Source organism: Hippocampus comes, unplaced genomic scaffold (genome assembly GCF_001891065.2).
Source record: "Hippocampus comes isolate QL1 unplaced genomic scaffold, H_comes_QL1_v1.1 scaffold156, whole genome shotgun sequence".
NCBI classification, from domain to species: Eukaryota; Metazoa; Chordata; class Actinopteri; order Syngnathiformes; family Syngnathidae; genus Hippocampus; species Hippocampus comes.
In genome coordinates, this window is record NW_017805744.1 from 3,831,999 (window position 1) to 3,854,281 (window position 22,283).

Genomic DNA, 22,283 nt, shown 5'->3' on the forward strand with positions numbered 1-22,283 from the left:
TCAGCTACACCGCCTGGTAAGGAAAAAAAATAATATCCTCACACAGGTCGCGGGCGTGCTGGAGCCTCTCCCAGCTGTCTTCGGGCAGCAGGCGGCGTACACCCTGAATTGGTTGTCAGCCAATCGCAGGGCACACATAGACGAACAACCATTCGCGCTCACACTCACACCTAGGGACAATTTAGAGTGTTCCATTGACTTGCGATGCATGTATTTTAAAATGTTAAAATGCATTGAAATTTGAATAAATGTATCAGGCGATAAGTTTTCACAGATCGAAACAAAATTTTGCAAACGTCTATTTTATACAATAGGAAGTCAGACATTTTAATTTGAAGCTATGAAAACATTTTGCCTATCTCACCTAGTATGTGGCTGTCCTGGTAAAAATGTTTGATTGTTTTATGGGAAAAAAAATAAAATTAGCCCCAAGCAACAGTTACATCGAGTAATCGAAAAATTGGTGGACATGTCTAACATGACAGAATGCACAAAAAAGTCTGTAGAACCCATGATTGAAATTGAACACAGTCAGAAATTTTGATTTGGAGTGGACGCGTTTGGCAAACTCCAAGGGCTTTGAACTACGAATAGAGAATTATTCCAAATGAGCCCAAATCAGAAGCAGGATTCATAGACAGAGAGGCAATGATGGCATGGTTTCACTTTCATTGAGAGGGGGAATAAAAACCTTTACACAATGAACAGATGGTTGTTAAAGTAAGTGCCAGAAAATAGTTAAATTAGATGACCAGCGTGTCAAGGGAAACTCTTGCCCAAATGCATTGAGAGATTTCAACGCACTCTAGGTTTATCGTCCCGGCCTTATACACTGGCGGCATTCGGACTTTGTTACGCCTCTGCTTCTTCTTCCAAAAACTGCACATTCACAGTTCGACTTGATCCCCACCCCATCCCGCTGTCCCTGCGTCAGTGCCTTACACACAAGCACGGCTAGCCAATTAGCCAGGGTAAAAGTTGCTACCATCAAGAGAAGCACATTGTTGTTGTCACTAGCATTCTTTTTAGCCTTCCTCGACCACAGATGTGATTTTTCTGACAGTTATTTTAGTGTCAATGAGTCCTAACGGATTCAACTGTCGAGCTTCTCGTCGTCCACTCCAGCTCGTCGAGCGCACTCGAGTCTGCCTGCAGGAAATGGAGGTTTATATCGACACAGTTCGCACACCGAGTCGAGGGAGCCTCGCGGTCACCCCCCGGGTATCTGTCACGCACTCTCCTCAACACTCGAGCTGCACTCGACATTCATTTGCCATTGATGCAGTGGAGCGCTTTACAATGTGTCATCCACATGACACACATGGCAAGCTTTTTTTCACCCAATTTTTGTCAGCATTTTTTTTATTTTTTTCCTACTGGATCTTCTGTGACAACTCTGCAGGAATTTCGCTGGGTTTCAGTACAGAAGGTGCCATATCCACACGGAAACAGAACCAGCTTTGTTCATAAAAAAAAAAAAAAAAAAAAAATCTCATAAACAATCAGTTCAAGAGCGCGTGTGCCCTGAAAGAGTGTTTGTGTTATGTTCTGCTCTGTCTTTGTTTTTGTTTTCAGTGCCAGCTGGAGTGGAGGGCGTGCCCTCTTCAGCAGTACACCTGGTTCTCGTTCGCCATCAAGCCTTGCCTAGTATTTAGGCATGGTCAAGTTTCCAAGTCTCCGTCAGATTATTGACCTTGCTTGCTGTTATGGTCAAGAGATCTTTTCTAGACTGCACTCTCACAGTCGCTCCTTCTCCGACCGTACCTTGTTTGTAAGTATTTTGGTTTTCCAATTATTCTTGTCTGATTTAAGTCTCGTGTGTTTGGGCCTGTGCCGTTTCGTTTTGTTTTTGTTTTTTTCCATGTTTCAAATTTACCTTGCCATTTATGTTTATATTTGGTTTATCTGGCTTTTTGTCACCATCGAGTTATGTTTATACATTGCCGGTCCTTCGTTTTTCTGTAAATATTTTCATCAATAAATATTTATTTGTTTTGCACACCATTTCGTTCATTTCCGAACCTTATCAATTTGTGTCAAACTATGTAGACAAAGTTCCCAGAATGTTTTAGTTTTCTCCATAAATTAAACGTGTTGGACATTTTTATTATGATGGGAGTACTTATGAACAGAAACAACAAAACGACACAGGGGTGTCTTTACAAGGTTTGCTTCAAAATCAATAATTTCTCCACAATAAAAGGATTTAGGCGTTTCCTCTTCACGCTCAGTTTTTAAAAATATTTATCCTTCACATGGCACTGATGATGCTTTAAGCCTATTTGCAAGCCACTTCCCACAAATCATATTTGGCGGAAAAGATCAAAGACCGTTGATTGAACATTTTGTTTCGCTGGTAAATGAGGGAGGAAGTTGACCTTATTAGATTGTCACACAACAAAATGTGTAAAAATTGAAGGGCTGTGAACACTTTCGCGATGCGCTGTATTGTGCACCAGCTTTGCTGGGTTCTGTGTGAAAGGCAAAGTTGTCACTGATCTCAGTGAGTCATATTGTCATCATTATCATCAGTGCACAGACCTTCACACTGCATAATGTATTCTTCTTCATGATTTATATGAATAGCACGATGGGCCAAGGGAAGTATGAATTCTTGATGTTCCTGCGTCGGGATCACACACAAGTCAACGGGATGTTTTGCTCAGCTATAAATACCCAAATGTTTCCTTGTGGGTTGTTAGCAGATGCACAAGGCAGCCATTTTCAGCTCTTCAGGAAGGAGGGAAAGTGCAGAATAGCAGACATGGATGTGTAAAAAAAATTTAAATAACTGCTGCTTAAATAACCTATTTTGCAAAAGTATAGTTGTGTGTGTGTGTATTTTATTTGATAGGTCTTTATTCCATGCCAACTTTATTCACAGCATATTCCCATTTCCCAGTAAAAGGCTATAAATTAAAACCATCAAAACCCCCGTTTAATAGAGTGAAAGACATTATTCAATGTTCAATGCTATATATAACATAATAATGAGGATAATAACCATGCATACATTATGTAATGCGAGTCACATGGTTGCAGTGCTCCAATCACCTCCCTGCACATTTAATTGCTGTGGTTTCTTTCCGGTCCCTTGGTGAAGATGATAGTCCATCATTCCTCTCATTTAATCCCCATCTAACATTTCTATACATCTTCCGTAATTGGGTCTATTCTTAAACCTCATCAATATTCATTCCCGCCATGATTACGATCAAATTAACCATCACCTTGTAATCCAACGCTACATCCCATCTTTATGCTAAACACTCATCGAGTCAAGCTGTTTATTTCAAGTGTGGCAGTTATCATGAGTAACTGGCGAGAGGAGCAATCACATTAATCATGTGACATTGACAACAGGCGCACACATGACCTAGTGTGCTGTGGATTATTTTGTTACTATATTGTCCAAGGTGTTCATTATCATGAATAGTGATGTGTGAATCGATACCAAAATACTGAGACTTCCGACACCAGATCTTTTTGCTTTAAAATTGATTCCCAAAACAAAATATTGATGCTTATGTCATTCATTATGACAGTATTTGATGATCAGGAGCCCCATGGAAAGTGACTTAACAATGAAGATATTGTCTTAAGAGAGCTACGTTGTCTTCCCTTGCAGCACTGCAGCATGCCACGGTGCCAAACAGCCATTCAGTCTGCCTCTGCATTATAGCAGAGTAATTCTTTACCTCAAAAGTCCTTTTCAAATTTCCCCCATTGCAATTGAACGCACCACAGAACTGAAGGAACGAATATGACTTCGGTATGACTGGACGATGAAAGCCATGGGTGGTCCTCTTACATTGCCACTCGCATCGCCTGCCTGGATTGAATACAATGATTTCCCCGCAGTGTTTTCACATTACTGTCTGTCTCTCTTATAAGGGGATCCTCTAGTGTTCAAAATGCACTGGTAACAGTGTTTTCAGTGGAAAAATAACAGAGGATCTTAGTAACAGTGGCGAGGTAAGATGGCTGCCCTCTGGGTTTAGCCGCGAGTGGAATATCCATATATAAGTCCGTGATGTGAGGCGGACTGATTACAGGCAAGAAATGGAAATCCACTCAGCGAATCCAAGTCCATATGTGACGGAGCCCATGACGCATGTATGCTTTCTGTCATAGACCCTCAAGATGAATCCCCCAGCCCCAAACCGTCTTTACTCCCCCCATTCTCCCCCGTCCCACAATGATGGCTGACAGCTGCCATCTTGTCACTCGCTGATGTAGTAATTAGCAGCAAGCTTCAGACTCATTGATCACATTTGATCCAGTCCAGTAGCTTCTGAAACATTTGACTGTGTAGCTGTCCCTCCAGTTACATTGTTTGTTGTTGTTGATGCCCAGCGCGAAGGGTTTTAATATCACACTGACAATTGCTTGCATACAATCGGCATTCCACCTCTGATACGTTGGAAGCTGTCAAATTGTGGACCTGCACCACTTCCAACACCAACCCTCAGGGTGACAATCGGCAGATGCTAAGGGCTCCATGAACTCTCTGGAGCAACAAAAGTCGGGTGAAAATTGACCTTCAATACAATTATATCAAACAAATTACTAATAACAGGCGGCCCGGTGGTCCAGTGGTTCGCGCACCGACCTCACAATGCAGAGGTACCGGGTTCAATTCCAGCTCCGGCCTCCCTGTGTGGAGTTTACATGATCTCCCCGGGCCTGCGTAGGTTTTCTCTGGGTACTCCGGTTTCCTCCCACATTCCAAAAACATGCATGGCAGGCTGATTGAACACTCTAAATTGTCCCTAGGTGTGAGTGTGACTGCAAATGGTTGTTCGTCTCTGTATGCCCTGCGATTGGCTGGCATCCGGTTCAGGGTGTCCCCCGCCTACTGCCCAAAGACAGCTGGGTTAGGCTTCAGCATCCCCCACGACCCTTGTGGGGATAAGTGCATCGGAAAATGGATGGATGGAAATTACTAATAACACTAAAATTCAAGTCTGAATGAAATAAGAGTACCGGTACATTGAAATAAATATGAACAATTGAATAAGTGAAGGGGAGCAAGGTGAATTAATTTGAAATCAGTCCCATGGACTTACATGAATGGACTAACAATGCTGCTTACTTGCCACCGGGAGGACTGAAGCGCCATCTTACATATACAGGTATGAAGTGTGTGTGTGTGTGTATAAATAGAGCCAGCATTTCTTCTGTTCTGCCTTTGATAGGACGTCGGGCGTCTACAAATTTGAAATTCAATTTCAGGCCCCAAATCAATCCCGTGTCAGTATCTTTCACACGGGACAGCTAGCCATGGAAAAGCCAGCATGAAAAGGGCTTGATGACACAATGACAATTGCTTCCACTCATGCTGTGCTTGTTTCTGATGCCACATCAGGATCCAGAAGCTGGCAAATTTGCAGGTCGACTTCTCAAAGGTTACGATGACCACAATCGCATTGACCAAATAGGACCGTTATTGCAGGTCAAAAATAGATAATAGCAAAAGTGGCCCATCTGTCAAATGTTTCCTGCTAAAAAGTTGGCTGTTTCTCAGTACCTGATTGAAGTTGATGAAATGGAGCAACATTTCAAATGTGTCGGCAGACAGAAAGGAGGAGGTCTTTGAGCGCACCAGCAGACATGTTGGCCTACTTCGCCTCCCGTAGGAAAAAGCGCTCAATCAATTATTTAGCTCCACACTGGAGTGCTTGAAAAGGGCACGTGTGTGTGTGTGTGTGTGTGTGTGTGTGTGTGTGTGTGTGTGTGTGTGTGTGTGTGTGTGTGTGTGTGCGCGCGCCTCCAAACAAGAAAATCTTTTTGCACGTTATCCCGTGTCAAGCAGAGGGTGTGCGGCGCCGCCCTGATGGATGTTGTTTACTATTGCTCTTCCTCCATCTGTCGAGTATGTGAGGTTCAAATTTGGTAGCAATCGGGCAAATTCTCCAGGATGAGTCAGCCTTTGAAAAACCTCTGAAGAGAATAGCAGTCGCTTTGTATATTTTAATTAAAAAAAGAACATTTCTATTTCATTGGTCATGACTGTATAATGATTATTATATGAATCAGTGTCTTTTATGTTTTATGTACAGCACTTGTTGAAGTGAGATATAAATAAAGCTGAGTTGAGTTGAGCTTCAAACCAAAATGGCAGACATCCTGTGTCTGGATTCTTGAAGCTTTTTTTTCTGGGTCTCCGCATGACAGGCATGCCTACCAAATTTCATGTTGCAAGGTGAAACTGGCTTCGGGACTTGCTTATTTGTTTGTTTGTTTGTTTGAATCCTGTTGTGTGCCAAGCGAGCACCAAAAATGGCTGCATAAGTCAAAATGGGAGGCTTCCTTTTTCTTTTCAGGTATGCCTTGAGATACCATGTCATCATCATTTTTTTTCACTTCCATGTCCAAAATTACAGTACAAGACTTCCAAAATGATAAGCGTTTAGACAATGGAAAAACAACAGCACACACCTCCCTGATTAGCCGGACATTTTGTTCTTTGATGTTCAACATTGTTTCTAAAATGGCCACCCAGTAATGCGGCGTTAAATACGCGCAGAGATTAGTCATCATGGGCAGTTTATACAAACACATATAGATTTGCATTTATTTAGGTATAAATACATCATGCACGCATCATTTATTCATCATGCACGTTAAGTACCACAACATGAAAGCATGAAATCAATGCGTTTTTATGAGGTTGCGTCAACGGGCATGATGCTAACATCATAAAAACTACTGACAAAATTCTGAATGTTGTTCAACACCAGGCTAATATAGAACAGAAAGTGTGGCCACTGATTAAAAGATTTTTATTGAGAATGAATAAGCAGGGCTGTGATCGTGTTCTCAGTGACAGTGGCATTATTAAATTCTCAATTATTCAGAGAAATCATAAAAAGATAATGAAAAGGGTGGGGGCTGAGTGGGGAGGATTAATGATAAGTGCCACCTTTTGTTCCAAGTATTAATTTGTTTCCATCCATAATTCAACGCACACTTGCAATAGCATGAGGAAAATTTTTTCCATTTTGTTGACTTCCCATGCAAATACAATTTTAGCGTTACCTCAACCACCCATTTGATATTTAGGAGTACCTTGACTTACGAGCACCCAAAATGTTTTCGATGCGTGTCATGGTTTTGTTCTGTTTCTGTTTTGGGTGCAGCTCCAAGCCGACTACTTGCTGTCGGATTATTGGCCTTGCTCACGACTCTCGTACTAAGTTCTAATTCTTTGTCCTAATGAACGTGTTCTTTCAAACTTGGTTTTGTTAGTAAATAACGCTGCAAAAGAAGGCTGAATTGGCAAATACACGTCACGTTCTCACAAATTCGCACACTCGCTTCAATGAAAAGACTGGCACCTAGTAAATGTTAAAATGATAAATATCTTGGCTGTAATTCCCATTTAAAGGCAGACAAATACAGTAAGAACAGTAATTACAACTTAAATGTCCTCTTCGCATTGGCATTTATTGCATTTATGTGCTTTTTTAAAATCAAAAGTATGTCACAAAAAATTGTGGTGGCTTTGGAGGAGGGCTAGATGAATGCTATTTCAATTGATTCTAATTAATTTGATAGCTAAATTAACTGAGCTACAAGATTTGTCAAGGCGCAAATTAAACCTGAATATTAAGGTACCACTGCTCCTTCAGATCCCCAATCAGACAATTTTACCATACAGTAGGAATGAGAACACTAATAAAGCTCCCACCTCAAACTGAAAGGGTGTGGGGGAGTGAATGGCTGACATTTCAGATCTATGATTGCATTGCCGGAAAAAGCCAAGAGTGATTGGGCCCAGTGATGAGAGAATGAAGCAGACGCGCTTTATCTGCGATGATGATGATGACAGGTCATTATGGCCTGATGGGACGTGACATTGTGGAAAGAGAACGTCTTCTGACTTGCCACCAATGGTCGACTTAATTTGCAGCCTTAGGCAGGTAAAGCATAGGTGGCCATTTCCATTGGTCAATGACTAATGAATGACTGCATTATGTCAGACAGCTATCCAATTTACCATAAAACACGAACATTTCCTAATAGCTCGGCTTGTGGATTTTTGGAAAATTTAGCCTCTGAAGGCAGTTTCTCTTGGCAGCGTGACATTTGGTAGGTATGTTTATCATGCGTAGACACGCAATTAAGTCTCAAGAGGCCATGGCTGATAATCGTCTTTGTATGTACAGCGGCGTGCGAAAAGTATTCGGCTCCCTTGAGCCTTTTGACCTTTTGCCACGTTTCAGACTTCAAAAATAATTCAGGCATGCTTTTCTGAGAGATTTTGTCTGATTGCATCCAATAGCAAAACAGATAAATTGCGCTAAATTGCAGAATGTTTAAGTTTTTGACATTGTGTGTGGGCAGACCGTGGTGGCAAAGTTCAATGACTCACAATAACACAGAAACGCCAGTAATAAGTTTTGCAAATTTAAGACCCCAAGGCCATTTTGACTGAGACCAGTGAAATTTGGTGGACAGGTTTATCATGAGTAGAACCACAGAAAAGTCTCAAGAAGTCATGTCTGAAAGGCACGGGAGATCTGCCATTTTGCCTTCATTTGACCTTTAGTTTGACTTACACGAGAGATTTTTGTCCAATTACTACCCGAGTTAAAGTTTGTGCATTAAACAGTTGGGTGGCGTTAAGTCCCAGAAAGTTTTCATTATTGCAGCACAGCATGCAAAGACAGAAACCAGTTCCAAAGAAGGTAAATTGGAGCAGAATTTTTCCTTTCGTCCTCATTGGCATGGAGTTTCCAATATGCAGAGGCCACTGTCAGAAGACGGATTTTCTTCTTATCGTGCTTGTGCATGCCAACGAGCCCTACTCCCAGAATCAATTAGCCCCCCACAGCTCCATGCTTAAAACTTGGTGGACAACAAATGAAAAGGTGTCCCACATGCCTGCAGACAATCAAACGGTGTTAATTAGCTCCAATGGCTTTTGTGTTTTTTTTCCCCCTGTGTTCTGCTTAACAGCCTCGCTGCAGGTTGCCGTGCTCGCAGTGCTCTTAGGAAGACGTGTCCAAGAAAAATACTTTGAATGAGCGACACTCAAATGGTTGCTTCAAACCAAAATGGCCGACTTCCTGTGTATTGTAGATTCGTACATGCCTTGTTGAGACTTGTTTGTGGATACACCCGTGATAGATTGTGCTCTTAAATTTCATGTTGCCAGGTGAAACTGGCAAGGTCGTTCACATGTTTTTGTCTGTGTGTTAATTCTAGTCATGGTGTTTATTTCAATTGTGACAGGTGGTAGTTATCGGGGATAACTGACAAGGAACAATCACATTGCAGTAATTGTGGACACATGGCAGTCTGTGAGTGAAAATGTTTTGTTTTGTTTTTTTAACTTTGTGAGTTTTAATCAGAGATGGCTTTATGCATGTCCTTTTGTCCGTAAATGTATTTTTAACACCGATGACACGTCTACATTTTATGCATGTGTTTGTCTGTTACGAAGTGTCCTAGTTTTTGTCTTTATTTTTAAATGCGATGTTGTGGTCTGTGTGTGGGTGTGCAAGGCTCGATGCTTTTCTCTCAGCAAACCTCCTCGCCAGTGTTTTTCAAAGCACCTGACGCTTGTATTTGCACCACACGCAAGAGTGGATGGAGAAGTGAAAGGCTCGCCGTGTTCCAAGCACTCATATCATCCCCCTCCCACAGGACCTCTTTTTGCTTTCGAGCTGGCGAGCTCATGAGAAGTCTGTTTGTACACGGAACCAAATGTGTATTTGCCTTACCCAGGCTGTCAAGAGGATAATAAATATCAAACCATGAACTCGGGACCCCTTCCTTTTGACAGAATCAATGCAATTAGCGGCCTCCCAAGCTTCATCACCTCTACGTCCTGTCACTCACCATTTGATTTAAATTGTGATTTAAATACTGCATCTTTCCATTTTCTTTCACTTAGCCGGGATCGCAGCTTAGGCTGGGCAGCCCAGATTTCCCTTTCCCCAAACATTTCCACTCTGCTCTCCCAAAGGGGATTCCTCTCCAGCGTGTCCTGGCTCGTCCCGAAGGCCTCATCCCAGGGGAACATACCCAGAACACCTCATCCTCATCGGTGAGATGTTCAGGAAGCATCCTAACCAGATGCCCAAGCCACCTCATTTGGTTGCACTCGATGCGGAGGAACAGTGGCTCTACTCTGAGTCCCTTGCGGATGACCAAGCTTTATGATTTAATGTTAGTGTTTTATGTTTTGTGTTCTGTAAATTGCGTTGTTACAGCGGCAGGTCTTGCGAAAGTGCTGTCAAAATAAAGATGAGTTGATTAAGTCGAACCCCCCAAAATGTTATTTAAATCACAGTATGATAAAAATGTTTCAATGTACATAAAAGGTCCAAATTATGAGAAATCTTGTTCGTGTGTTTTTCTTTCCAATGTAGGAAATAACCTTAAATGGTGACATCAAACTAAGTACACGATATTTCATATTAGATCTGATAGGTAGTATATTGGTGGATTACACACGCAAGACATGTTGGGAGTGTTTCTGTCAGTTGTTAGTGAAATGGGTGTCCGTAGGTACTTGACCCGGTTACGGACGATTACGGAGATGGACGAAAACCTGCTTTCGTCCTTTTAAAAAAACTTCTCATCCTCCATCCCCAAAATGGTATAAGGGTTTGACTTTTTCCAAAAATTCAAATCTGGTGGGATGAACCTAAAAGAAATACTTAAACCCAAAATGGACGACTCTTTTAGCATAAGGTGTAGTGCTGTTTTACTTCATCTACGCAACTAAGGGTAGAGGGCTGTTTTCCGGATGTTGCTGTTCGTCTGCCATTCTGGATTTGCTCAATAAAGTGTTCTCTGACACACCAACTGCTTCCTTGGCACCACAATGGATTCTTCAGTATTGCATCCAATCAACGGGAGTTTACTCTCAAAATAATGTTTGATTAGATACAGTAATTGGTCAATTAACTATCATTTACATAATTTACAAATAATCTGGCCTATCTGTCCTTTTTATAAATTTAATGCGGCCCTTGAGCTCGAAAGTTTGCCCACCCATGATGAAAATACTCTGTGGGCCTTTGCCTTTGTTTCTTTTTCCCCTCAAGCTCTCTCTTTTATGCCACCACCATCAATCTCCTGGCAGGCCCCCATGAAGTTTTGTCCCGCTGGGATATGGTGAAATCAAACCTGACCACATCCCACCGGTTCTTCTTCTTCCCCCAAACTGCGGCATGATGTCACGCATGATGTCACGATTACCTACCTCCGAGCATCAAAACATGTTCACCTTGAAAGACCTTCAGAGACCAGGGGGAAGGTGTGTGCATGCAGCGCCCCCTGCTGCGTGTTCTTACCAATAACAATTGGGGGATAAATAGAGTGAACAATTCCTATTTGTAGAGGTTTGGTGATTAGTGATGTTATGGTGACATGAATGATTATTATGGTGACTGGTGATTCTTATCTTGCTGTGAATTATTGTTATCGTGACGTGAATGATTCCTCTAGGGATGGGTGATTATTATGGCAATATAAATTATTGTTATAGTGACAAGTGATTGTTTTGCTGCCATGTAAATGATCTGTATAGTGATGCAAATAATTGTTTTGGTGACTGTTAATATGCATGGTGATGTGGATGGTCGCTGTGGCAATTGAGAATTGTTTTGGTGATCTGAATGATTATGAAGACAATGATTGCTGTAGCGATTGGCTGTTATGGTCACACAGAGGTGATGATGACAGTCCTCTCTCCTGCCTGCTTTTTGGGGTCCACCACCACCTCGCAACGTGACAATTTTGAAGTTATTAAAATGGATATTGCAAATAACTGAAAAAAAAATATTTTTTACCTTTGCGCTTGAGAATGTTGAATGAGAGTGTACTTTTTTCTTTTGTGCAGGAGTTGAATCAGTGCTTGAAACAGCCTTATTTTTTTAATTCTAGACTTCTACTTAAGTACAGAGTGTAAATCCAGTACTTTTGCCACATCTGTCCGAACACCTCATACTCATCATGAATTACACATGGTCCATCAAGGAAGCCTTGCGGAAGATACGTCATCATTAGTATGACAACAATAGAGAAGCAGAGTGCTGCTCTTCTCCAGTATTTCCTGACATTGACAACTTCTCGCGGAGCAAACATTCACATTTGCACTCAATGTCTCCTTTGGCTGATCCTAATCGTGACAAATAAAACTGGCAATGGATATGTCGAATATACAGGAGCGTTACTTGCCTATTACAGTGCGCCTTTACAGTGCACAAATGAACAAAAGATTAATTTTTAATAACCAAAAGACCAAACTCAGACCAAACTTGGCCACCTGCTGTTCCACCAGCGGCCTGTTAGTGGTCACAGGGTGAATGAGGTTGTGTTCCGATTCTGTAGTACAGTAGATGTACATGTCCGCCTCAAAGTGCAGAGATGCAGGCTTCGATTCCGGCTCCTTCCTGTGTGGAGTTTGCATGCTCTCACCATGCCTGTGGGTTTTCTCTTGGTACTCCAGTTGCCTCCCATATTCCAAAAACATGCATGGCAGGTTAATTGGCCACTCTAAATTGTCCCTAATTGCCCCTGAGCGCAAATGGTTGTTTGTCTATGTGTGTCCTGCGATTGGCTGGCAACCAGTTCAGGGCGCACCCCGCTGCCTGCGACCCTCGTGAGGATAAACGGATTAGTAAATGGATGGATGAATAGATGGATGAAAATACTGATGTACATTTAATAAATTAAAAACATATATGCACATATTTTGTCCATATTAAAATGGCACGTTATCATGGCTGTGGCTCATGTGGTTAAGAAGTGAGTGCCCCTCTAAGTAGCGCTGATGAAAAATTGTCGCACCTTCCATCATCAAAGTTGCCTGTTCTTGATCGAATAGAATACAGTAATTATTATGCATGATGTAAAAATGTATCCACCTTTAAAAATTCTGAAGTAGAATGTCAGAAAATTTTACATTCCTCTTTTGTTCTCTTGACTTTCTTTCAGTCAGTCATTTTTGTGGCTCGTTTAGAACCACGTTCCATCCAAGTTATCCCTCGAAACAAATTGCTCCACTACCACAAACTACCAGCAGTTGGCGCTAAGCGATTTTCAACCTACCATTAAACACCAAGAGAGGCGTGGAGGTCTTCGGTCCACTTCCGGGTTAACAGCCTCTGCTCGCGGTTTGTTTCTTGTTGAATTTGTTCATCACTTAACTCAACATGTCTCTGGAGATTGAATCGGCAGAGTGAGTAAACAAACTCTTGACATTTAGCGATTAAAGCACACAAAACATCAAACCTTCCTTTTCACCCCACGCGTTTAATTGCATTGAAATGTTCTTGAATGCGAGGCCACTCTCGAGCTACGCTAGCGTGAGCGGTTCCGACGCTAGACCAGTTTAAGTTCGGGTCAAATGATTTTTTTTTTGCTTTTACTAGACGTACTGAGATATTTTAGGATAGAGTTGTCAAATTTCTTTTCATCGTGAGCGACATTCTAATTCGAGTTACAACCGAGAAACCAGGCGCTAGGGATGCAAAAATACACCCTAAATGAGCGTTCGGTACCTTCACAGAATTTAAGCAGCGGTGGCACACGTCCTCACGAGACTACTAGCACATGTACATGTGAAGAGGAAATATTATGGTGAAAGTAAAAGTCCCAGAGGAACCTCATGTCAATTACAGTGGAACTTTAATTTACGACAGCAATAAGTTCCGTGTCCAGGTTCGTGACTCGTTTTATTCGTATATATTAAATCAATTTTCACCATTGAAATGAAATGCATGATTGCGTTGCAGCTCCCTAAAACACCACACTTTATCTTTTATAGGCTGTACAAGAAAAGATGCACTGCTCTGTGTAAAAGAACGATTAAAGCGAGTTAAAATTAATCAACTGTCATATTTGTGTGTTGCATGTGTGCCTTTGCGGGGCGGGGGGGTGTGGCTAAGTGAATGAAGCCAGATTTGGGGTTGTACAGTCCTGTTATTTCAGTGTGAGCTTGCGCTCCTTTTCTGTGTTCTCGTGACTCCTATTTAATAAACGGCTAAAAGTGTTTGCGACTGCGGCTTTCATTTCCATTGGGTAAAGATTATTTGAGATACAAGCACGTATGATAATGGAACGAATTATACAAGTGATAACCCCACTGTAATTGTAAAAGTATAAAAGTGTGGGTTTAAATAACTATTTTATATACACTATGAACCTTTTTTTCCATCTACGAATGACTTGGGCTCGCTCATCTGTCCATTTTAGAAATGTAAGGTGGCTCTTGAGGGACTGTAGTTTTTTTCGCTGTCAGATTCACCACCCCAACTAATGTCACTTTCAGCGTAATTCGACTCATCATGCAGTACCTGAAGGAGAACAACCTGCACAGGTCGCTGGCGACCCTCCAGGAGGAGACCACCGTGTCGCTAAACACAGTGGACAGTATTGAGAGCTTCGTGGCCGACATCAACAGCGGCCATTGGGATACTGTCCTCCAGGCCATCCAGTCCCTCAAGCTGCCCGACAAGACCCTCGTAGATCTTTACGAGCAGGTCAGCTCACTTTATTTCTTCTCTCTCCCTACGGGTCACAATATTAGGTACAGCTACACAGACTAATACAAGAGAGGTATAGCAATTGCTTTGAGTTTATTGGTCCAAAACACAATGCACATCTGCCTAAACTTTGATCTAAAGCAGCTTGATTTCATTTTGAACCCCAAAAAGGAACCATTTCTCAATGTGTGACAGACTGCCAATCAATCTATCATTTTGTTTCATATCGGCCATTCCGATCCCATTTTGGCTCTTTACGGGGTCTCCTTTAAAAAAGGAATCTGTAGAATCTGGTATGCCTTAGCGACTTGGAATTTGTTAATCGCGTATATCATGCAAAGACCACAAAAAGAGTGAAAAAGCCATACCTGAAGAGAGATACAAAGTTGGCCGTTGGTTGTGTAAAAACACCTAAAACGTCCCATTTTCTATATTTTGCAAGTTTCCATGGGGCCTCGAAAGAAAACATAGCCTAGCCGGTTTCCATTAGCAATATTAAATTTGTAAAGTATGTCTATCATGAGACGGCACAATGGTCAAATTTTGCTGCATTGTCACAATGTGGCAAATTACATAATCCTGCCATCATGCTGAAAAACCTTAAACGGGACAGCTTAACCTGAAACATATGATGGTAAAGACATCTCTGGAGACTGTTAAATAGTGAGAAGAATCTCCTGAATGACCTGTTTTTTTTTTTGTTTGTTTTTTTTTAATGCAGCCTGCCAGCCACTTTGATTCACTTACGTATATAAAATTTAGTGGGCAGGTGTATCATGAGTAACCCCCCCAAAAAAGTCTCAAGAAGCAATGCCCAAAAAGGCAAAAGGAAGGCAGACATTTTCATTCGAAAGGGACATTTAAGTCATTTTGGTCATTTCCAGGTGTCCTCCTTCAAAAGCCAACTTGTCCTTGAGATTTTGTCTGATTGCTACCAAATGTCAAGCTTGTATGCCAAGACATAGTGCCAAAGAAGAATTTGTGGTTTCATCATTGCCTGTGCCCGGAGCATGGCAGTGACATTTGTGTATGTCTATTCTGTACAGGTTGTGCTGGAACTCATAGAGCTGAGAGAGTTGGGTGCAGCGCGTTCCCTCCTCAGGCAAACAGACCCAATGATTATGTTGAAGCAGACCCAGCCGGAGAGGTACATCCACCTGGAGAACCTGCTGGCCCGCTCCTACTTTGATCCCCGCGAGGTGAGGAAGATACATTGTTGTGAGGAAGATACATTGTTGTTGTATTCATCATCATATTTGAGGATCATCAAGTGAGATTCTAATGAGTTTATTTGCAGGCATATCCAGATGGCAGTAGCAAGGAGAAGCGTCGGGCGGCTATCGCTCAGGCCTTGGCGGGAGAGGTCAGCGTGGTCCCGCCGTCCCGTCTGATGGCTCTGCTGGGCCAGGTGAGCAATTCCATCAAAGCTTCCGGTGAACTAGAAACTGAATCCTACTGCAATTAGGCAAAAAAATCGATGGAAGTGAGAACGCACCCCCATCTTAAAAATGTTTATACATACAGCGCTGTGAAAAAGTATTTGCCCCTTTCCTCATTTCTGTGTTCTTTGCATATTTATCACATACAAAGGTTTCAGTTCATCAAACTAATTTTGATATCATGCAGTGACTACCCAAGAAAATACAAAATGGGAGTTTTTGTACGGCAATTTAATTTATTAAGGCACAAAAACAATCCAAACCTTCTCAACAGACCAGGAGCTGTCATCCACATTCAAGGGTGCAACGTCACAAGTAGTCACCATCTTGGTGAAATAACCCCCCCATCTCACACACACACACACGCATACAAAATGAGCACTTCAAGAAAGAGCAATATAATTATTGAAATAACTTGTTGATTTATTGTACAGTATATACTTGTGGGCATCAACTGAAGTCTTCTCAAGCATTTTTTTGCCAATGTTCAGCAATCTTTGCCATCAAGCAATCTTTCTCAGTGAGAACTACAGTATACAGAGCATTGGGAACCACACAGAACTTTCTTTGTGACTGACTGTGCCGTATTAATTTTGCACTTGGGCGTATTGTGCTCCTTCAGTGACTCAGAGAATCTATTTAGATTGGTGTCCAATGTTTTATTTTCCCCCTTTTCAAAGTTGAAATTGAACATGTACATCTTTGTTTTGTTTACATTCGAATTTCTGAGTTACCCAAACTGTCCAACTTTTTTGTTGACAAATATGTAGCTTTCTAATAGGTCAGTTCATGTTGATTATGATACAGATTAATTTGTTGCTTGCGTTCTTCAAAAATATTTGCAAAATGAATTGCAGTTTTAATAGTTTGATTACATTGCAGAATCATTCAGCCCTACTTTTCACTACATTTTGACATACCTTTGCCTGTTTTTGTGAGCAGTCACTCAAGTGGCAGCAGCATCAGGGTCTCCTTCCCCCCGGGATGACCATCGACTTGTTCAGGGGCAAAGCGGCCGTCAAAGATGTCGAAGAAGAACGTTTCCCCACGCAGCTCAGCAAGCTCATCAAGGTAGCGCCGGACTTACCCTCTGCCAGAGTCCTCTCGGATTATTCCTAAGCGAGGTTGAAATGTCTTAACAACGTCAAATTACTTTTACAGTTTGGCCAAAAATCCCACGTGGAATGTTCCAGATTCTCCCCTGATGGCCAGTACTTGGTGACCGGCTCTGTGGACGGATTCATCGAGGTGTGGAACTTCACCACAGGCAAAATCAGAAAGGTAAAAGAAAACGCCGATCCAGGCATGTAAAGGGATGTGTTGTCTGAAAAGTGACTTTTTAATGACTTGTACGCAAATAGTTGGCTCTCTGCAGAGCCTGCCCACCTAGCAAGTGTCAAACTACACACCCAAGTAAAATCTTTTAGCTGCCAAGTGGGTCTGTGAGCCAGCCCCTTTGACTTATGCTGCATTGTCATGTCACAATGTGGCTAGTTACATAATCCTGCCATCAGGCTGAAAAACCTTAAACGGAACAGTTTAACCTGCAACATATCATGATGGTAAAGACATCTGAGGGCTGTTAAATAATTGGAAGAATGTCTTTGTTCATTATTATTATTATTATTATTTTTATTATTATTATTTGCTTGGCACTTTGGGAGGAGAAGTGAGATTTTGTCGTAATTCCTTAGACTACTGCTTCCCCACTCACTCTACACCCCCCCAAAGGGGCTGCACAACACAATGTTGATATGTTTACCTGAGTTAGACAGGATGTTTCAAGATTCACAGTGCTTTGAATGAACAAAGTCCAAGAAATAAAAAGAAAAGTGAGGATGTGGCAGTGTTTGTTCAAATTTAGAGCCTTGTGACAATTAACAGCGAAAAATTCATCTTAAAATCATATTCCTAACATCTGAACTTTTTGGATTGTTTGTTCAAGTGAGTCACATAGAATCAACAGCATCCATGTATTTTTGGAAAAGCATTTTTAGTCCTCATTCGTCAGTACAGTTGTGTGTCTTCAAAAGGATCTCAAGTACCAGGCTCAGGATAACATGATGATGATGGACGACGCCGTGTTGTGCATGAGCTTCAGTCGAGACACAGAGATGTTGGCCACCGGCGCCCAAGACGGAAAGATCAAGGTCTGTGTTGTTTGCCTTTTTGTGTGTGCGTTGTCAGCTATTGAGCTTACATTCCTTGTGCATCCCGTGTCTCGGCAGGTGTGGAAGATCCAGAGCGGCCAGTGTTTACGGAGGTTTGAACGTGCGCACAGCAAGGGCGTCACCTGCCTGACTTTTTGCAAGGACAGCAGCCAGATCCTCAGCGCTTCCTTTGACCAGACAATCAGGTGAGAAGACTCCTCAGCCACGAAACTGTGAGGCTGAACCTTGAATGCGACCACAAATATCAGATGAAATGGGATGTTTTTCTATGTACCTAATTCATCATACATTCTGTTATACATCTCTCATGTACCATACTGATTGTATATCACATTTATGGTCAATCCACCAATGTTGCATCTAATGTTCTATACACCAAATGACAGATATTTACTGTCTCTCCGCTGCGACTGGGCCATATTTAAATCACGTTATGTCATGTGCAATTTTTTTCTTATTTTATCCGTTTGCACTTCAAGTATTGCATATTGATTTTATGCATACCCAATGTACCATATTATGCACTTACCATGTGCCATATCGACATCATATTTATTACCAATATGCTAATGTAATGCTAATGCACCAGATCTACTCTAGTCATGATAAATATAACAGTGGTAACGTTTTTTTGTTTTTGTTTTTTTGTGTCAGGATCCACGGTCTGAAGTCGGGCAAGTCCCTGAAGGAGTTCCGAGGCCACTCGTCGTTTGTCAATGAGGCCACATTCACCCCCGACGGCCACCACATTGTCAGTGCCTCCTCAGATGGCACGGTCAAGGTGCGCCTGCCGCCAGTCATGTCTGTTGTGTGCGTGCGTGCGTGTGTGTGTTTGTTTGTTTTTACACGAATTCTTGTGTACCTTAGGTGTGGAACGTGAAGACAACAGAGTGCAGCAGCACCTTCAAGCCGCTGGGCTCGTCGGCCGGCACCGACATTACCGTCAACAACGTCCTCCTGCTACCCAAGAACCCAGAACACTTTGTGGTGTGCAACCGCTCCAACACCGTGGTCATCATGAACATGCAGGGACAGGTACACTCACACACGCACAAATACACAGAGAGTGTTATCAGGCTTCAGCAAAGCTTGCTGATGAGCTGATCACTTCAGTCAGGTTTGTTGAAACATGTAAAACAAGGTGGATAAGGGCTCTTGAGGGCCTGACTTGGGCACCCCTGGGCTAAGGCTATCACTCATGAACCTTTTTAGGCTTGACTATCCTATCGATTCTAGTTGAGGGTTTTTTTTTCTGTAAAATGTCTGGCTTATCAATGATAAGCGCTCAATTAGCAAATAACAAGTTTTCCAAAGTTGGGGCATATTAACATTGTACTCAGTTAAAAGTAACCAATGTTTTTCATTTTCATCTAAGCCACGGTCTGTTGCCGTGCTCTCTTGCCAAGGCAAGTGTCTCTTGCGGCCGTTTACGTTGCTCCAGTGCCCCGCTGGCAGTGGAATTGAGGAATTATTTTTAACACCGTCTCTCTTGTTTAGTCTTTATATATTCTCAATAGATTTGAATATCATCGTCATCATTAGAGTGTCACAACTGTGGATCAATTACAGATCGTGAGGAGTTTCAGTTCGGGTAAGAGAGAAGGAGGCGACTTTGTGTGCTGCACATTGTCACCGCGCGGCGAGTGGATCTACTGTGTGGGCGAAGACTTTGTGCTCTACTGTTTCAGCACGGTCACAGGCAAGCTGGAGAGAACGCTGACGGTACGGAGCACGCGCGGCCAAGTAGTTGAGGTTTTGGCAGGAAACGAAGCACTCATTTTCCTTGTTTCTTTCTTCCATCCTCATTCAGGTCCACGAGAAGGACGTGATCGGAATCGCCCACCACCCCCACCAGAACCTCATCGCCACCTACGGCGAAGACGGCCTCCTGAAGCTCTGGAAGCCCTGAAAGATCCCAGATGTGAACTCTTGGCCCTTGCTTGTTTGCTTGTGGCAAGACCCACCACGGTGACGTCGTGATCCCCCTGGAGAAGTTGAGAAGAAGCGGCATCGAAGACATCACTTGTTGGTGCATTACCGAGAGAGTTTAGAAAGTTTGGGGTTCAACTGGGTGGATTTATTTTTTATTGTTGTCATTTACACCTGTATTTTTTTTTCCTAGTTATGTAAATATTTTTTAGGACTTTCTATGCTCATGTGTGTTGTTATTTTGCCCTGTAGTATCATTGACATACAATGGCAGACAAATTTCACACAAATCAACAATGGGATTATTCCAGTCCATGTTAGAAACAACAATCACCATCTCAGTTATGGACAAGGCAGTTTATTCAATGTCTTTTTCCACCTTAACTGTGTAATTAAAGCTATTCAAGCGGCATGTAATTGTGTTCAATTTTTAATGGAGGTGGAAATGTTTTGCCGTAAGTCTAAATGCAACAAGAAAATGTCATTTCCGTGGAAATAATGTGAATGCTGCTCTGAAAACTTACCCAATGTGAAATTTGGAGCATTTAAAAATACTGAAGTCTAGTACACTTCAACCCTGTTTATTCACATATTCACTGATTATTCTAAGGGACCCGAACCCCTTTTACTTTGGAAAAATGCACCTTTTTGCTCAGCCCAAACCCATGTCGGAAAATAATTGCTTTGGCGCAATCTGGTGGTTTGAGGCGATTTTTGTCACGAGGCAAAACCGCTTGGGGCCTGGCTCGGGCACCATCTAGTGCAGTGGTTCTTAACCTTGTTGGAGTTACTGAACCCAACCAGTTTATATGCACATTCACCAAGCCCTTCATTAGTGAAAAATAAAAAGATGATTTTTTTTATTTTATTTATTTTTTACAAATTCAAGTCATAAAAAAAGTAGACACAATTAGTATAAGTACAGGTAAAAAGTACAGCATAAGTTTTTTAATTGTGCACAAAATGAACCAGCCAGTGATGGCCAAGCGGGCATGTCATAACTAATTGACGTGTTGAGTCGGGTGTGTCTTAACCTGGCATCACAGAGGCTCTGTTGAACCCGTGAGGCTGATTCACCGAACCCCTGTGGTTGATCGAACCCAGGTTAAGAACCACTGATCTAGTGGCTTACTTTAGTGAAGTGCCGATCGAGTTTTGAAATTGCATTCCATTGATTAACCGACAAATCCTGCAAAATGAAAGAGGAACTATCCATCCAGTAATGACAGAAGAAAAAAGAGGAAGATGAGAAATAAAGCAAGACAGTAGTAAGTGGGAACAAATATGATACAAATGAGATGCCTACATGCTGATTCGATAAAACAATGACAAACACTGATTAGAGGTAACCTCTCCACATCCATGAATTTCTTTTTAGGGCCGCAGCCGATCCTAGAATTTCCTCTGCTGATGGTATCTGGTTTCCGAGCAACAATGTTGAACTGGGGGAGGAGCTTCAATAAATAAAGTCGTTGCTTTGTCACCATCTTGTGGCATCTTTAGGAAATTAAGAACATGTTTGTCTTGGGGTTTTCCGTTTTTATTGCAGGAATCGGTCTTTACTTGCTGAACTAACAATTACTTGAAGTGAGATGTGTGAATGATGAGGATTTAGCTTCTTGCCCGGGATTCGAGCAATATTTTGTAATCAGAATAGACGAAATGCTGTTGGCAGGTAAGCTTTCAGCGAAATATTAACCCACGAATGGAATGCAAAAATGTTCAGAATGGGCTGAACACTTGAAGTGGTTTAAAATTGTTGCGAAATGTGGAAAAAGCAGGTAAATATATAAAAAGGTCTCCTAAATTGGGAGTTTTATTGCGAATGTGTGGAATTCTTTAAAAAAGAAGTGACATTATTGAATGTGAAAAAATGCCCAAGCTGTCCTGAATGATATTCTAATTCAATTCAACTGTATTGTCTTCAAAGAAAATCAAAAAGTGTCCATAATTAGTCTTTCTTTTTTTTTAGTGCGGGGGGTCGAAGGCGCCTGTCGAATGATGTTAATGTCTTCCAGAACAAAAGTCTTTCCTTCTGCTAAATTTCTTTTCATTACAAAACTCAATTCGCATCTGCTAGTTGGCGGTTTAAGCATTTCATGAAGTGAAAGAAAACTGGTGATTTGTTAATACTGGTTGGTTCTACATTTTTACTCGGATTTAAAGTAACTTTTCTGTTAATGTCTTCGAAGTGTTCTTTTTTCTTTTTTTTTTTTTTTGACTGACCGGAAGTGAGC

The 22,283-nt window shown here is 41.8% G+C and overlaps 1 protein-coding gene across 1 annotated transcript; it reads left to right on the top strand.

Annotated features, from left to right (window-relative positions):
- Positions 1 to 13,075: 13,075 nt before the first annotated feature.
- Positions 13,076 to 20,459, top strand: smu1a (SMU1 DNA replication regulator and spliceosomal factor a). The gene is made up of 12 exons (XM_019884044.1): positions 13,076 to 13,201; positions 14,294 to 14,504; positions 15,554 to 15,706; positions 15,805 to 15,915; positions 16,889 to 17,017; positions 17,108 to 17,227; positions 17,980 to 18,096; positions 18,175 to 18,302; positions 18,772 to 18,898; positions 18,985 to 19,152; positions 19,687 to 19,839; positions 19,928 to 20,459. Exons 1-12 carry the CDS (start codon positions 13,176 to 13,178, stop codon positions 20,024 to 20,026), a joined length of 1,542 nt encoding a protein of 513 aa, XP_019739603.1. The 5' UTR covers positions 13,076 to 13,175; the 3' UTR covers positions 20,027 to 20,459.
- The last annotated feature ends 1,824 nt before the right edge of the window (positions 20,460 to 22,283 follow it).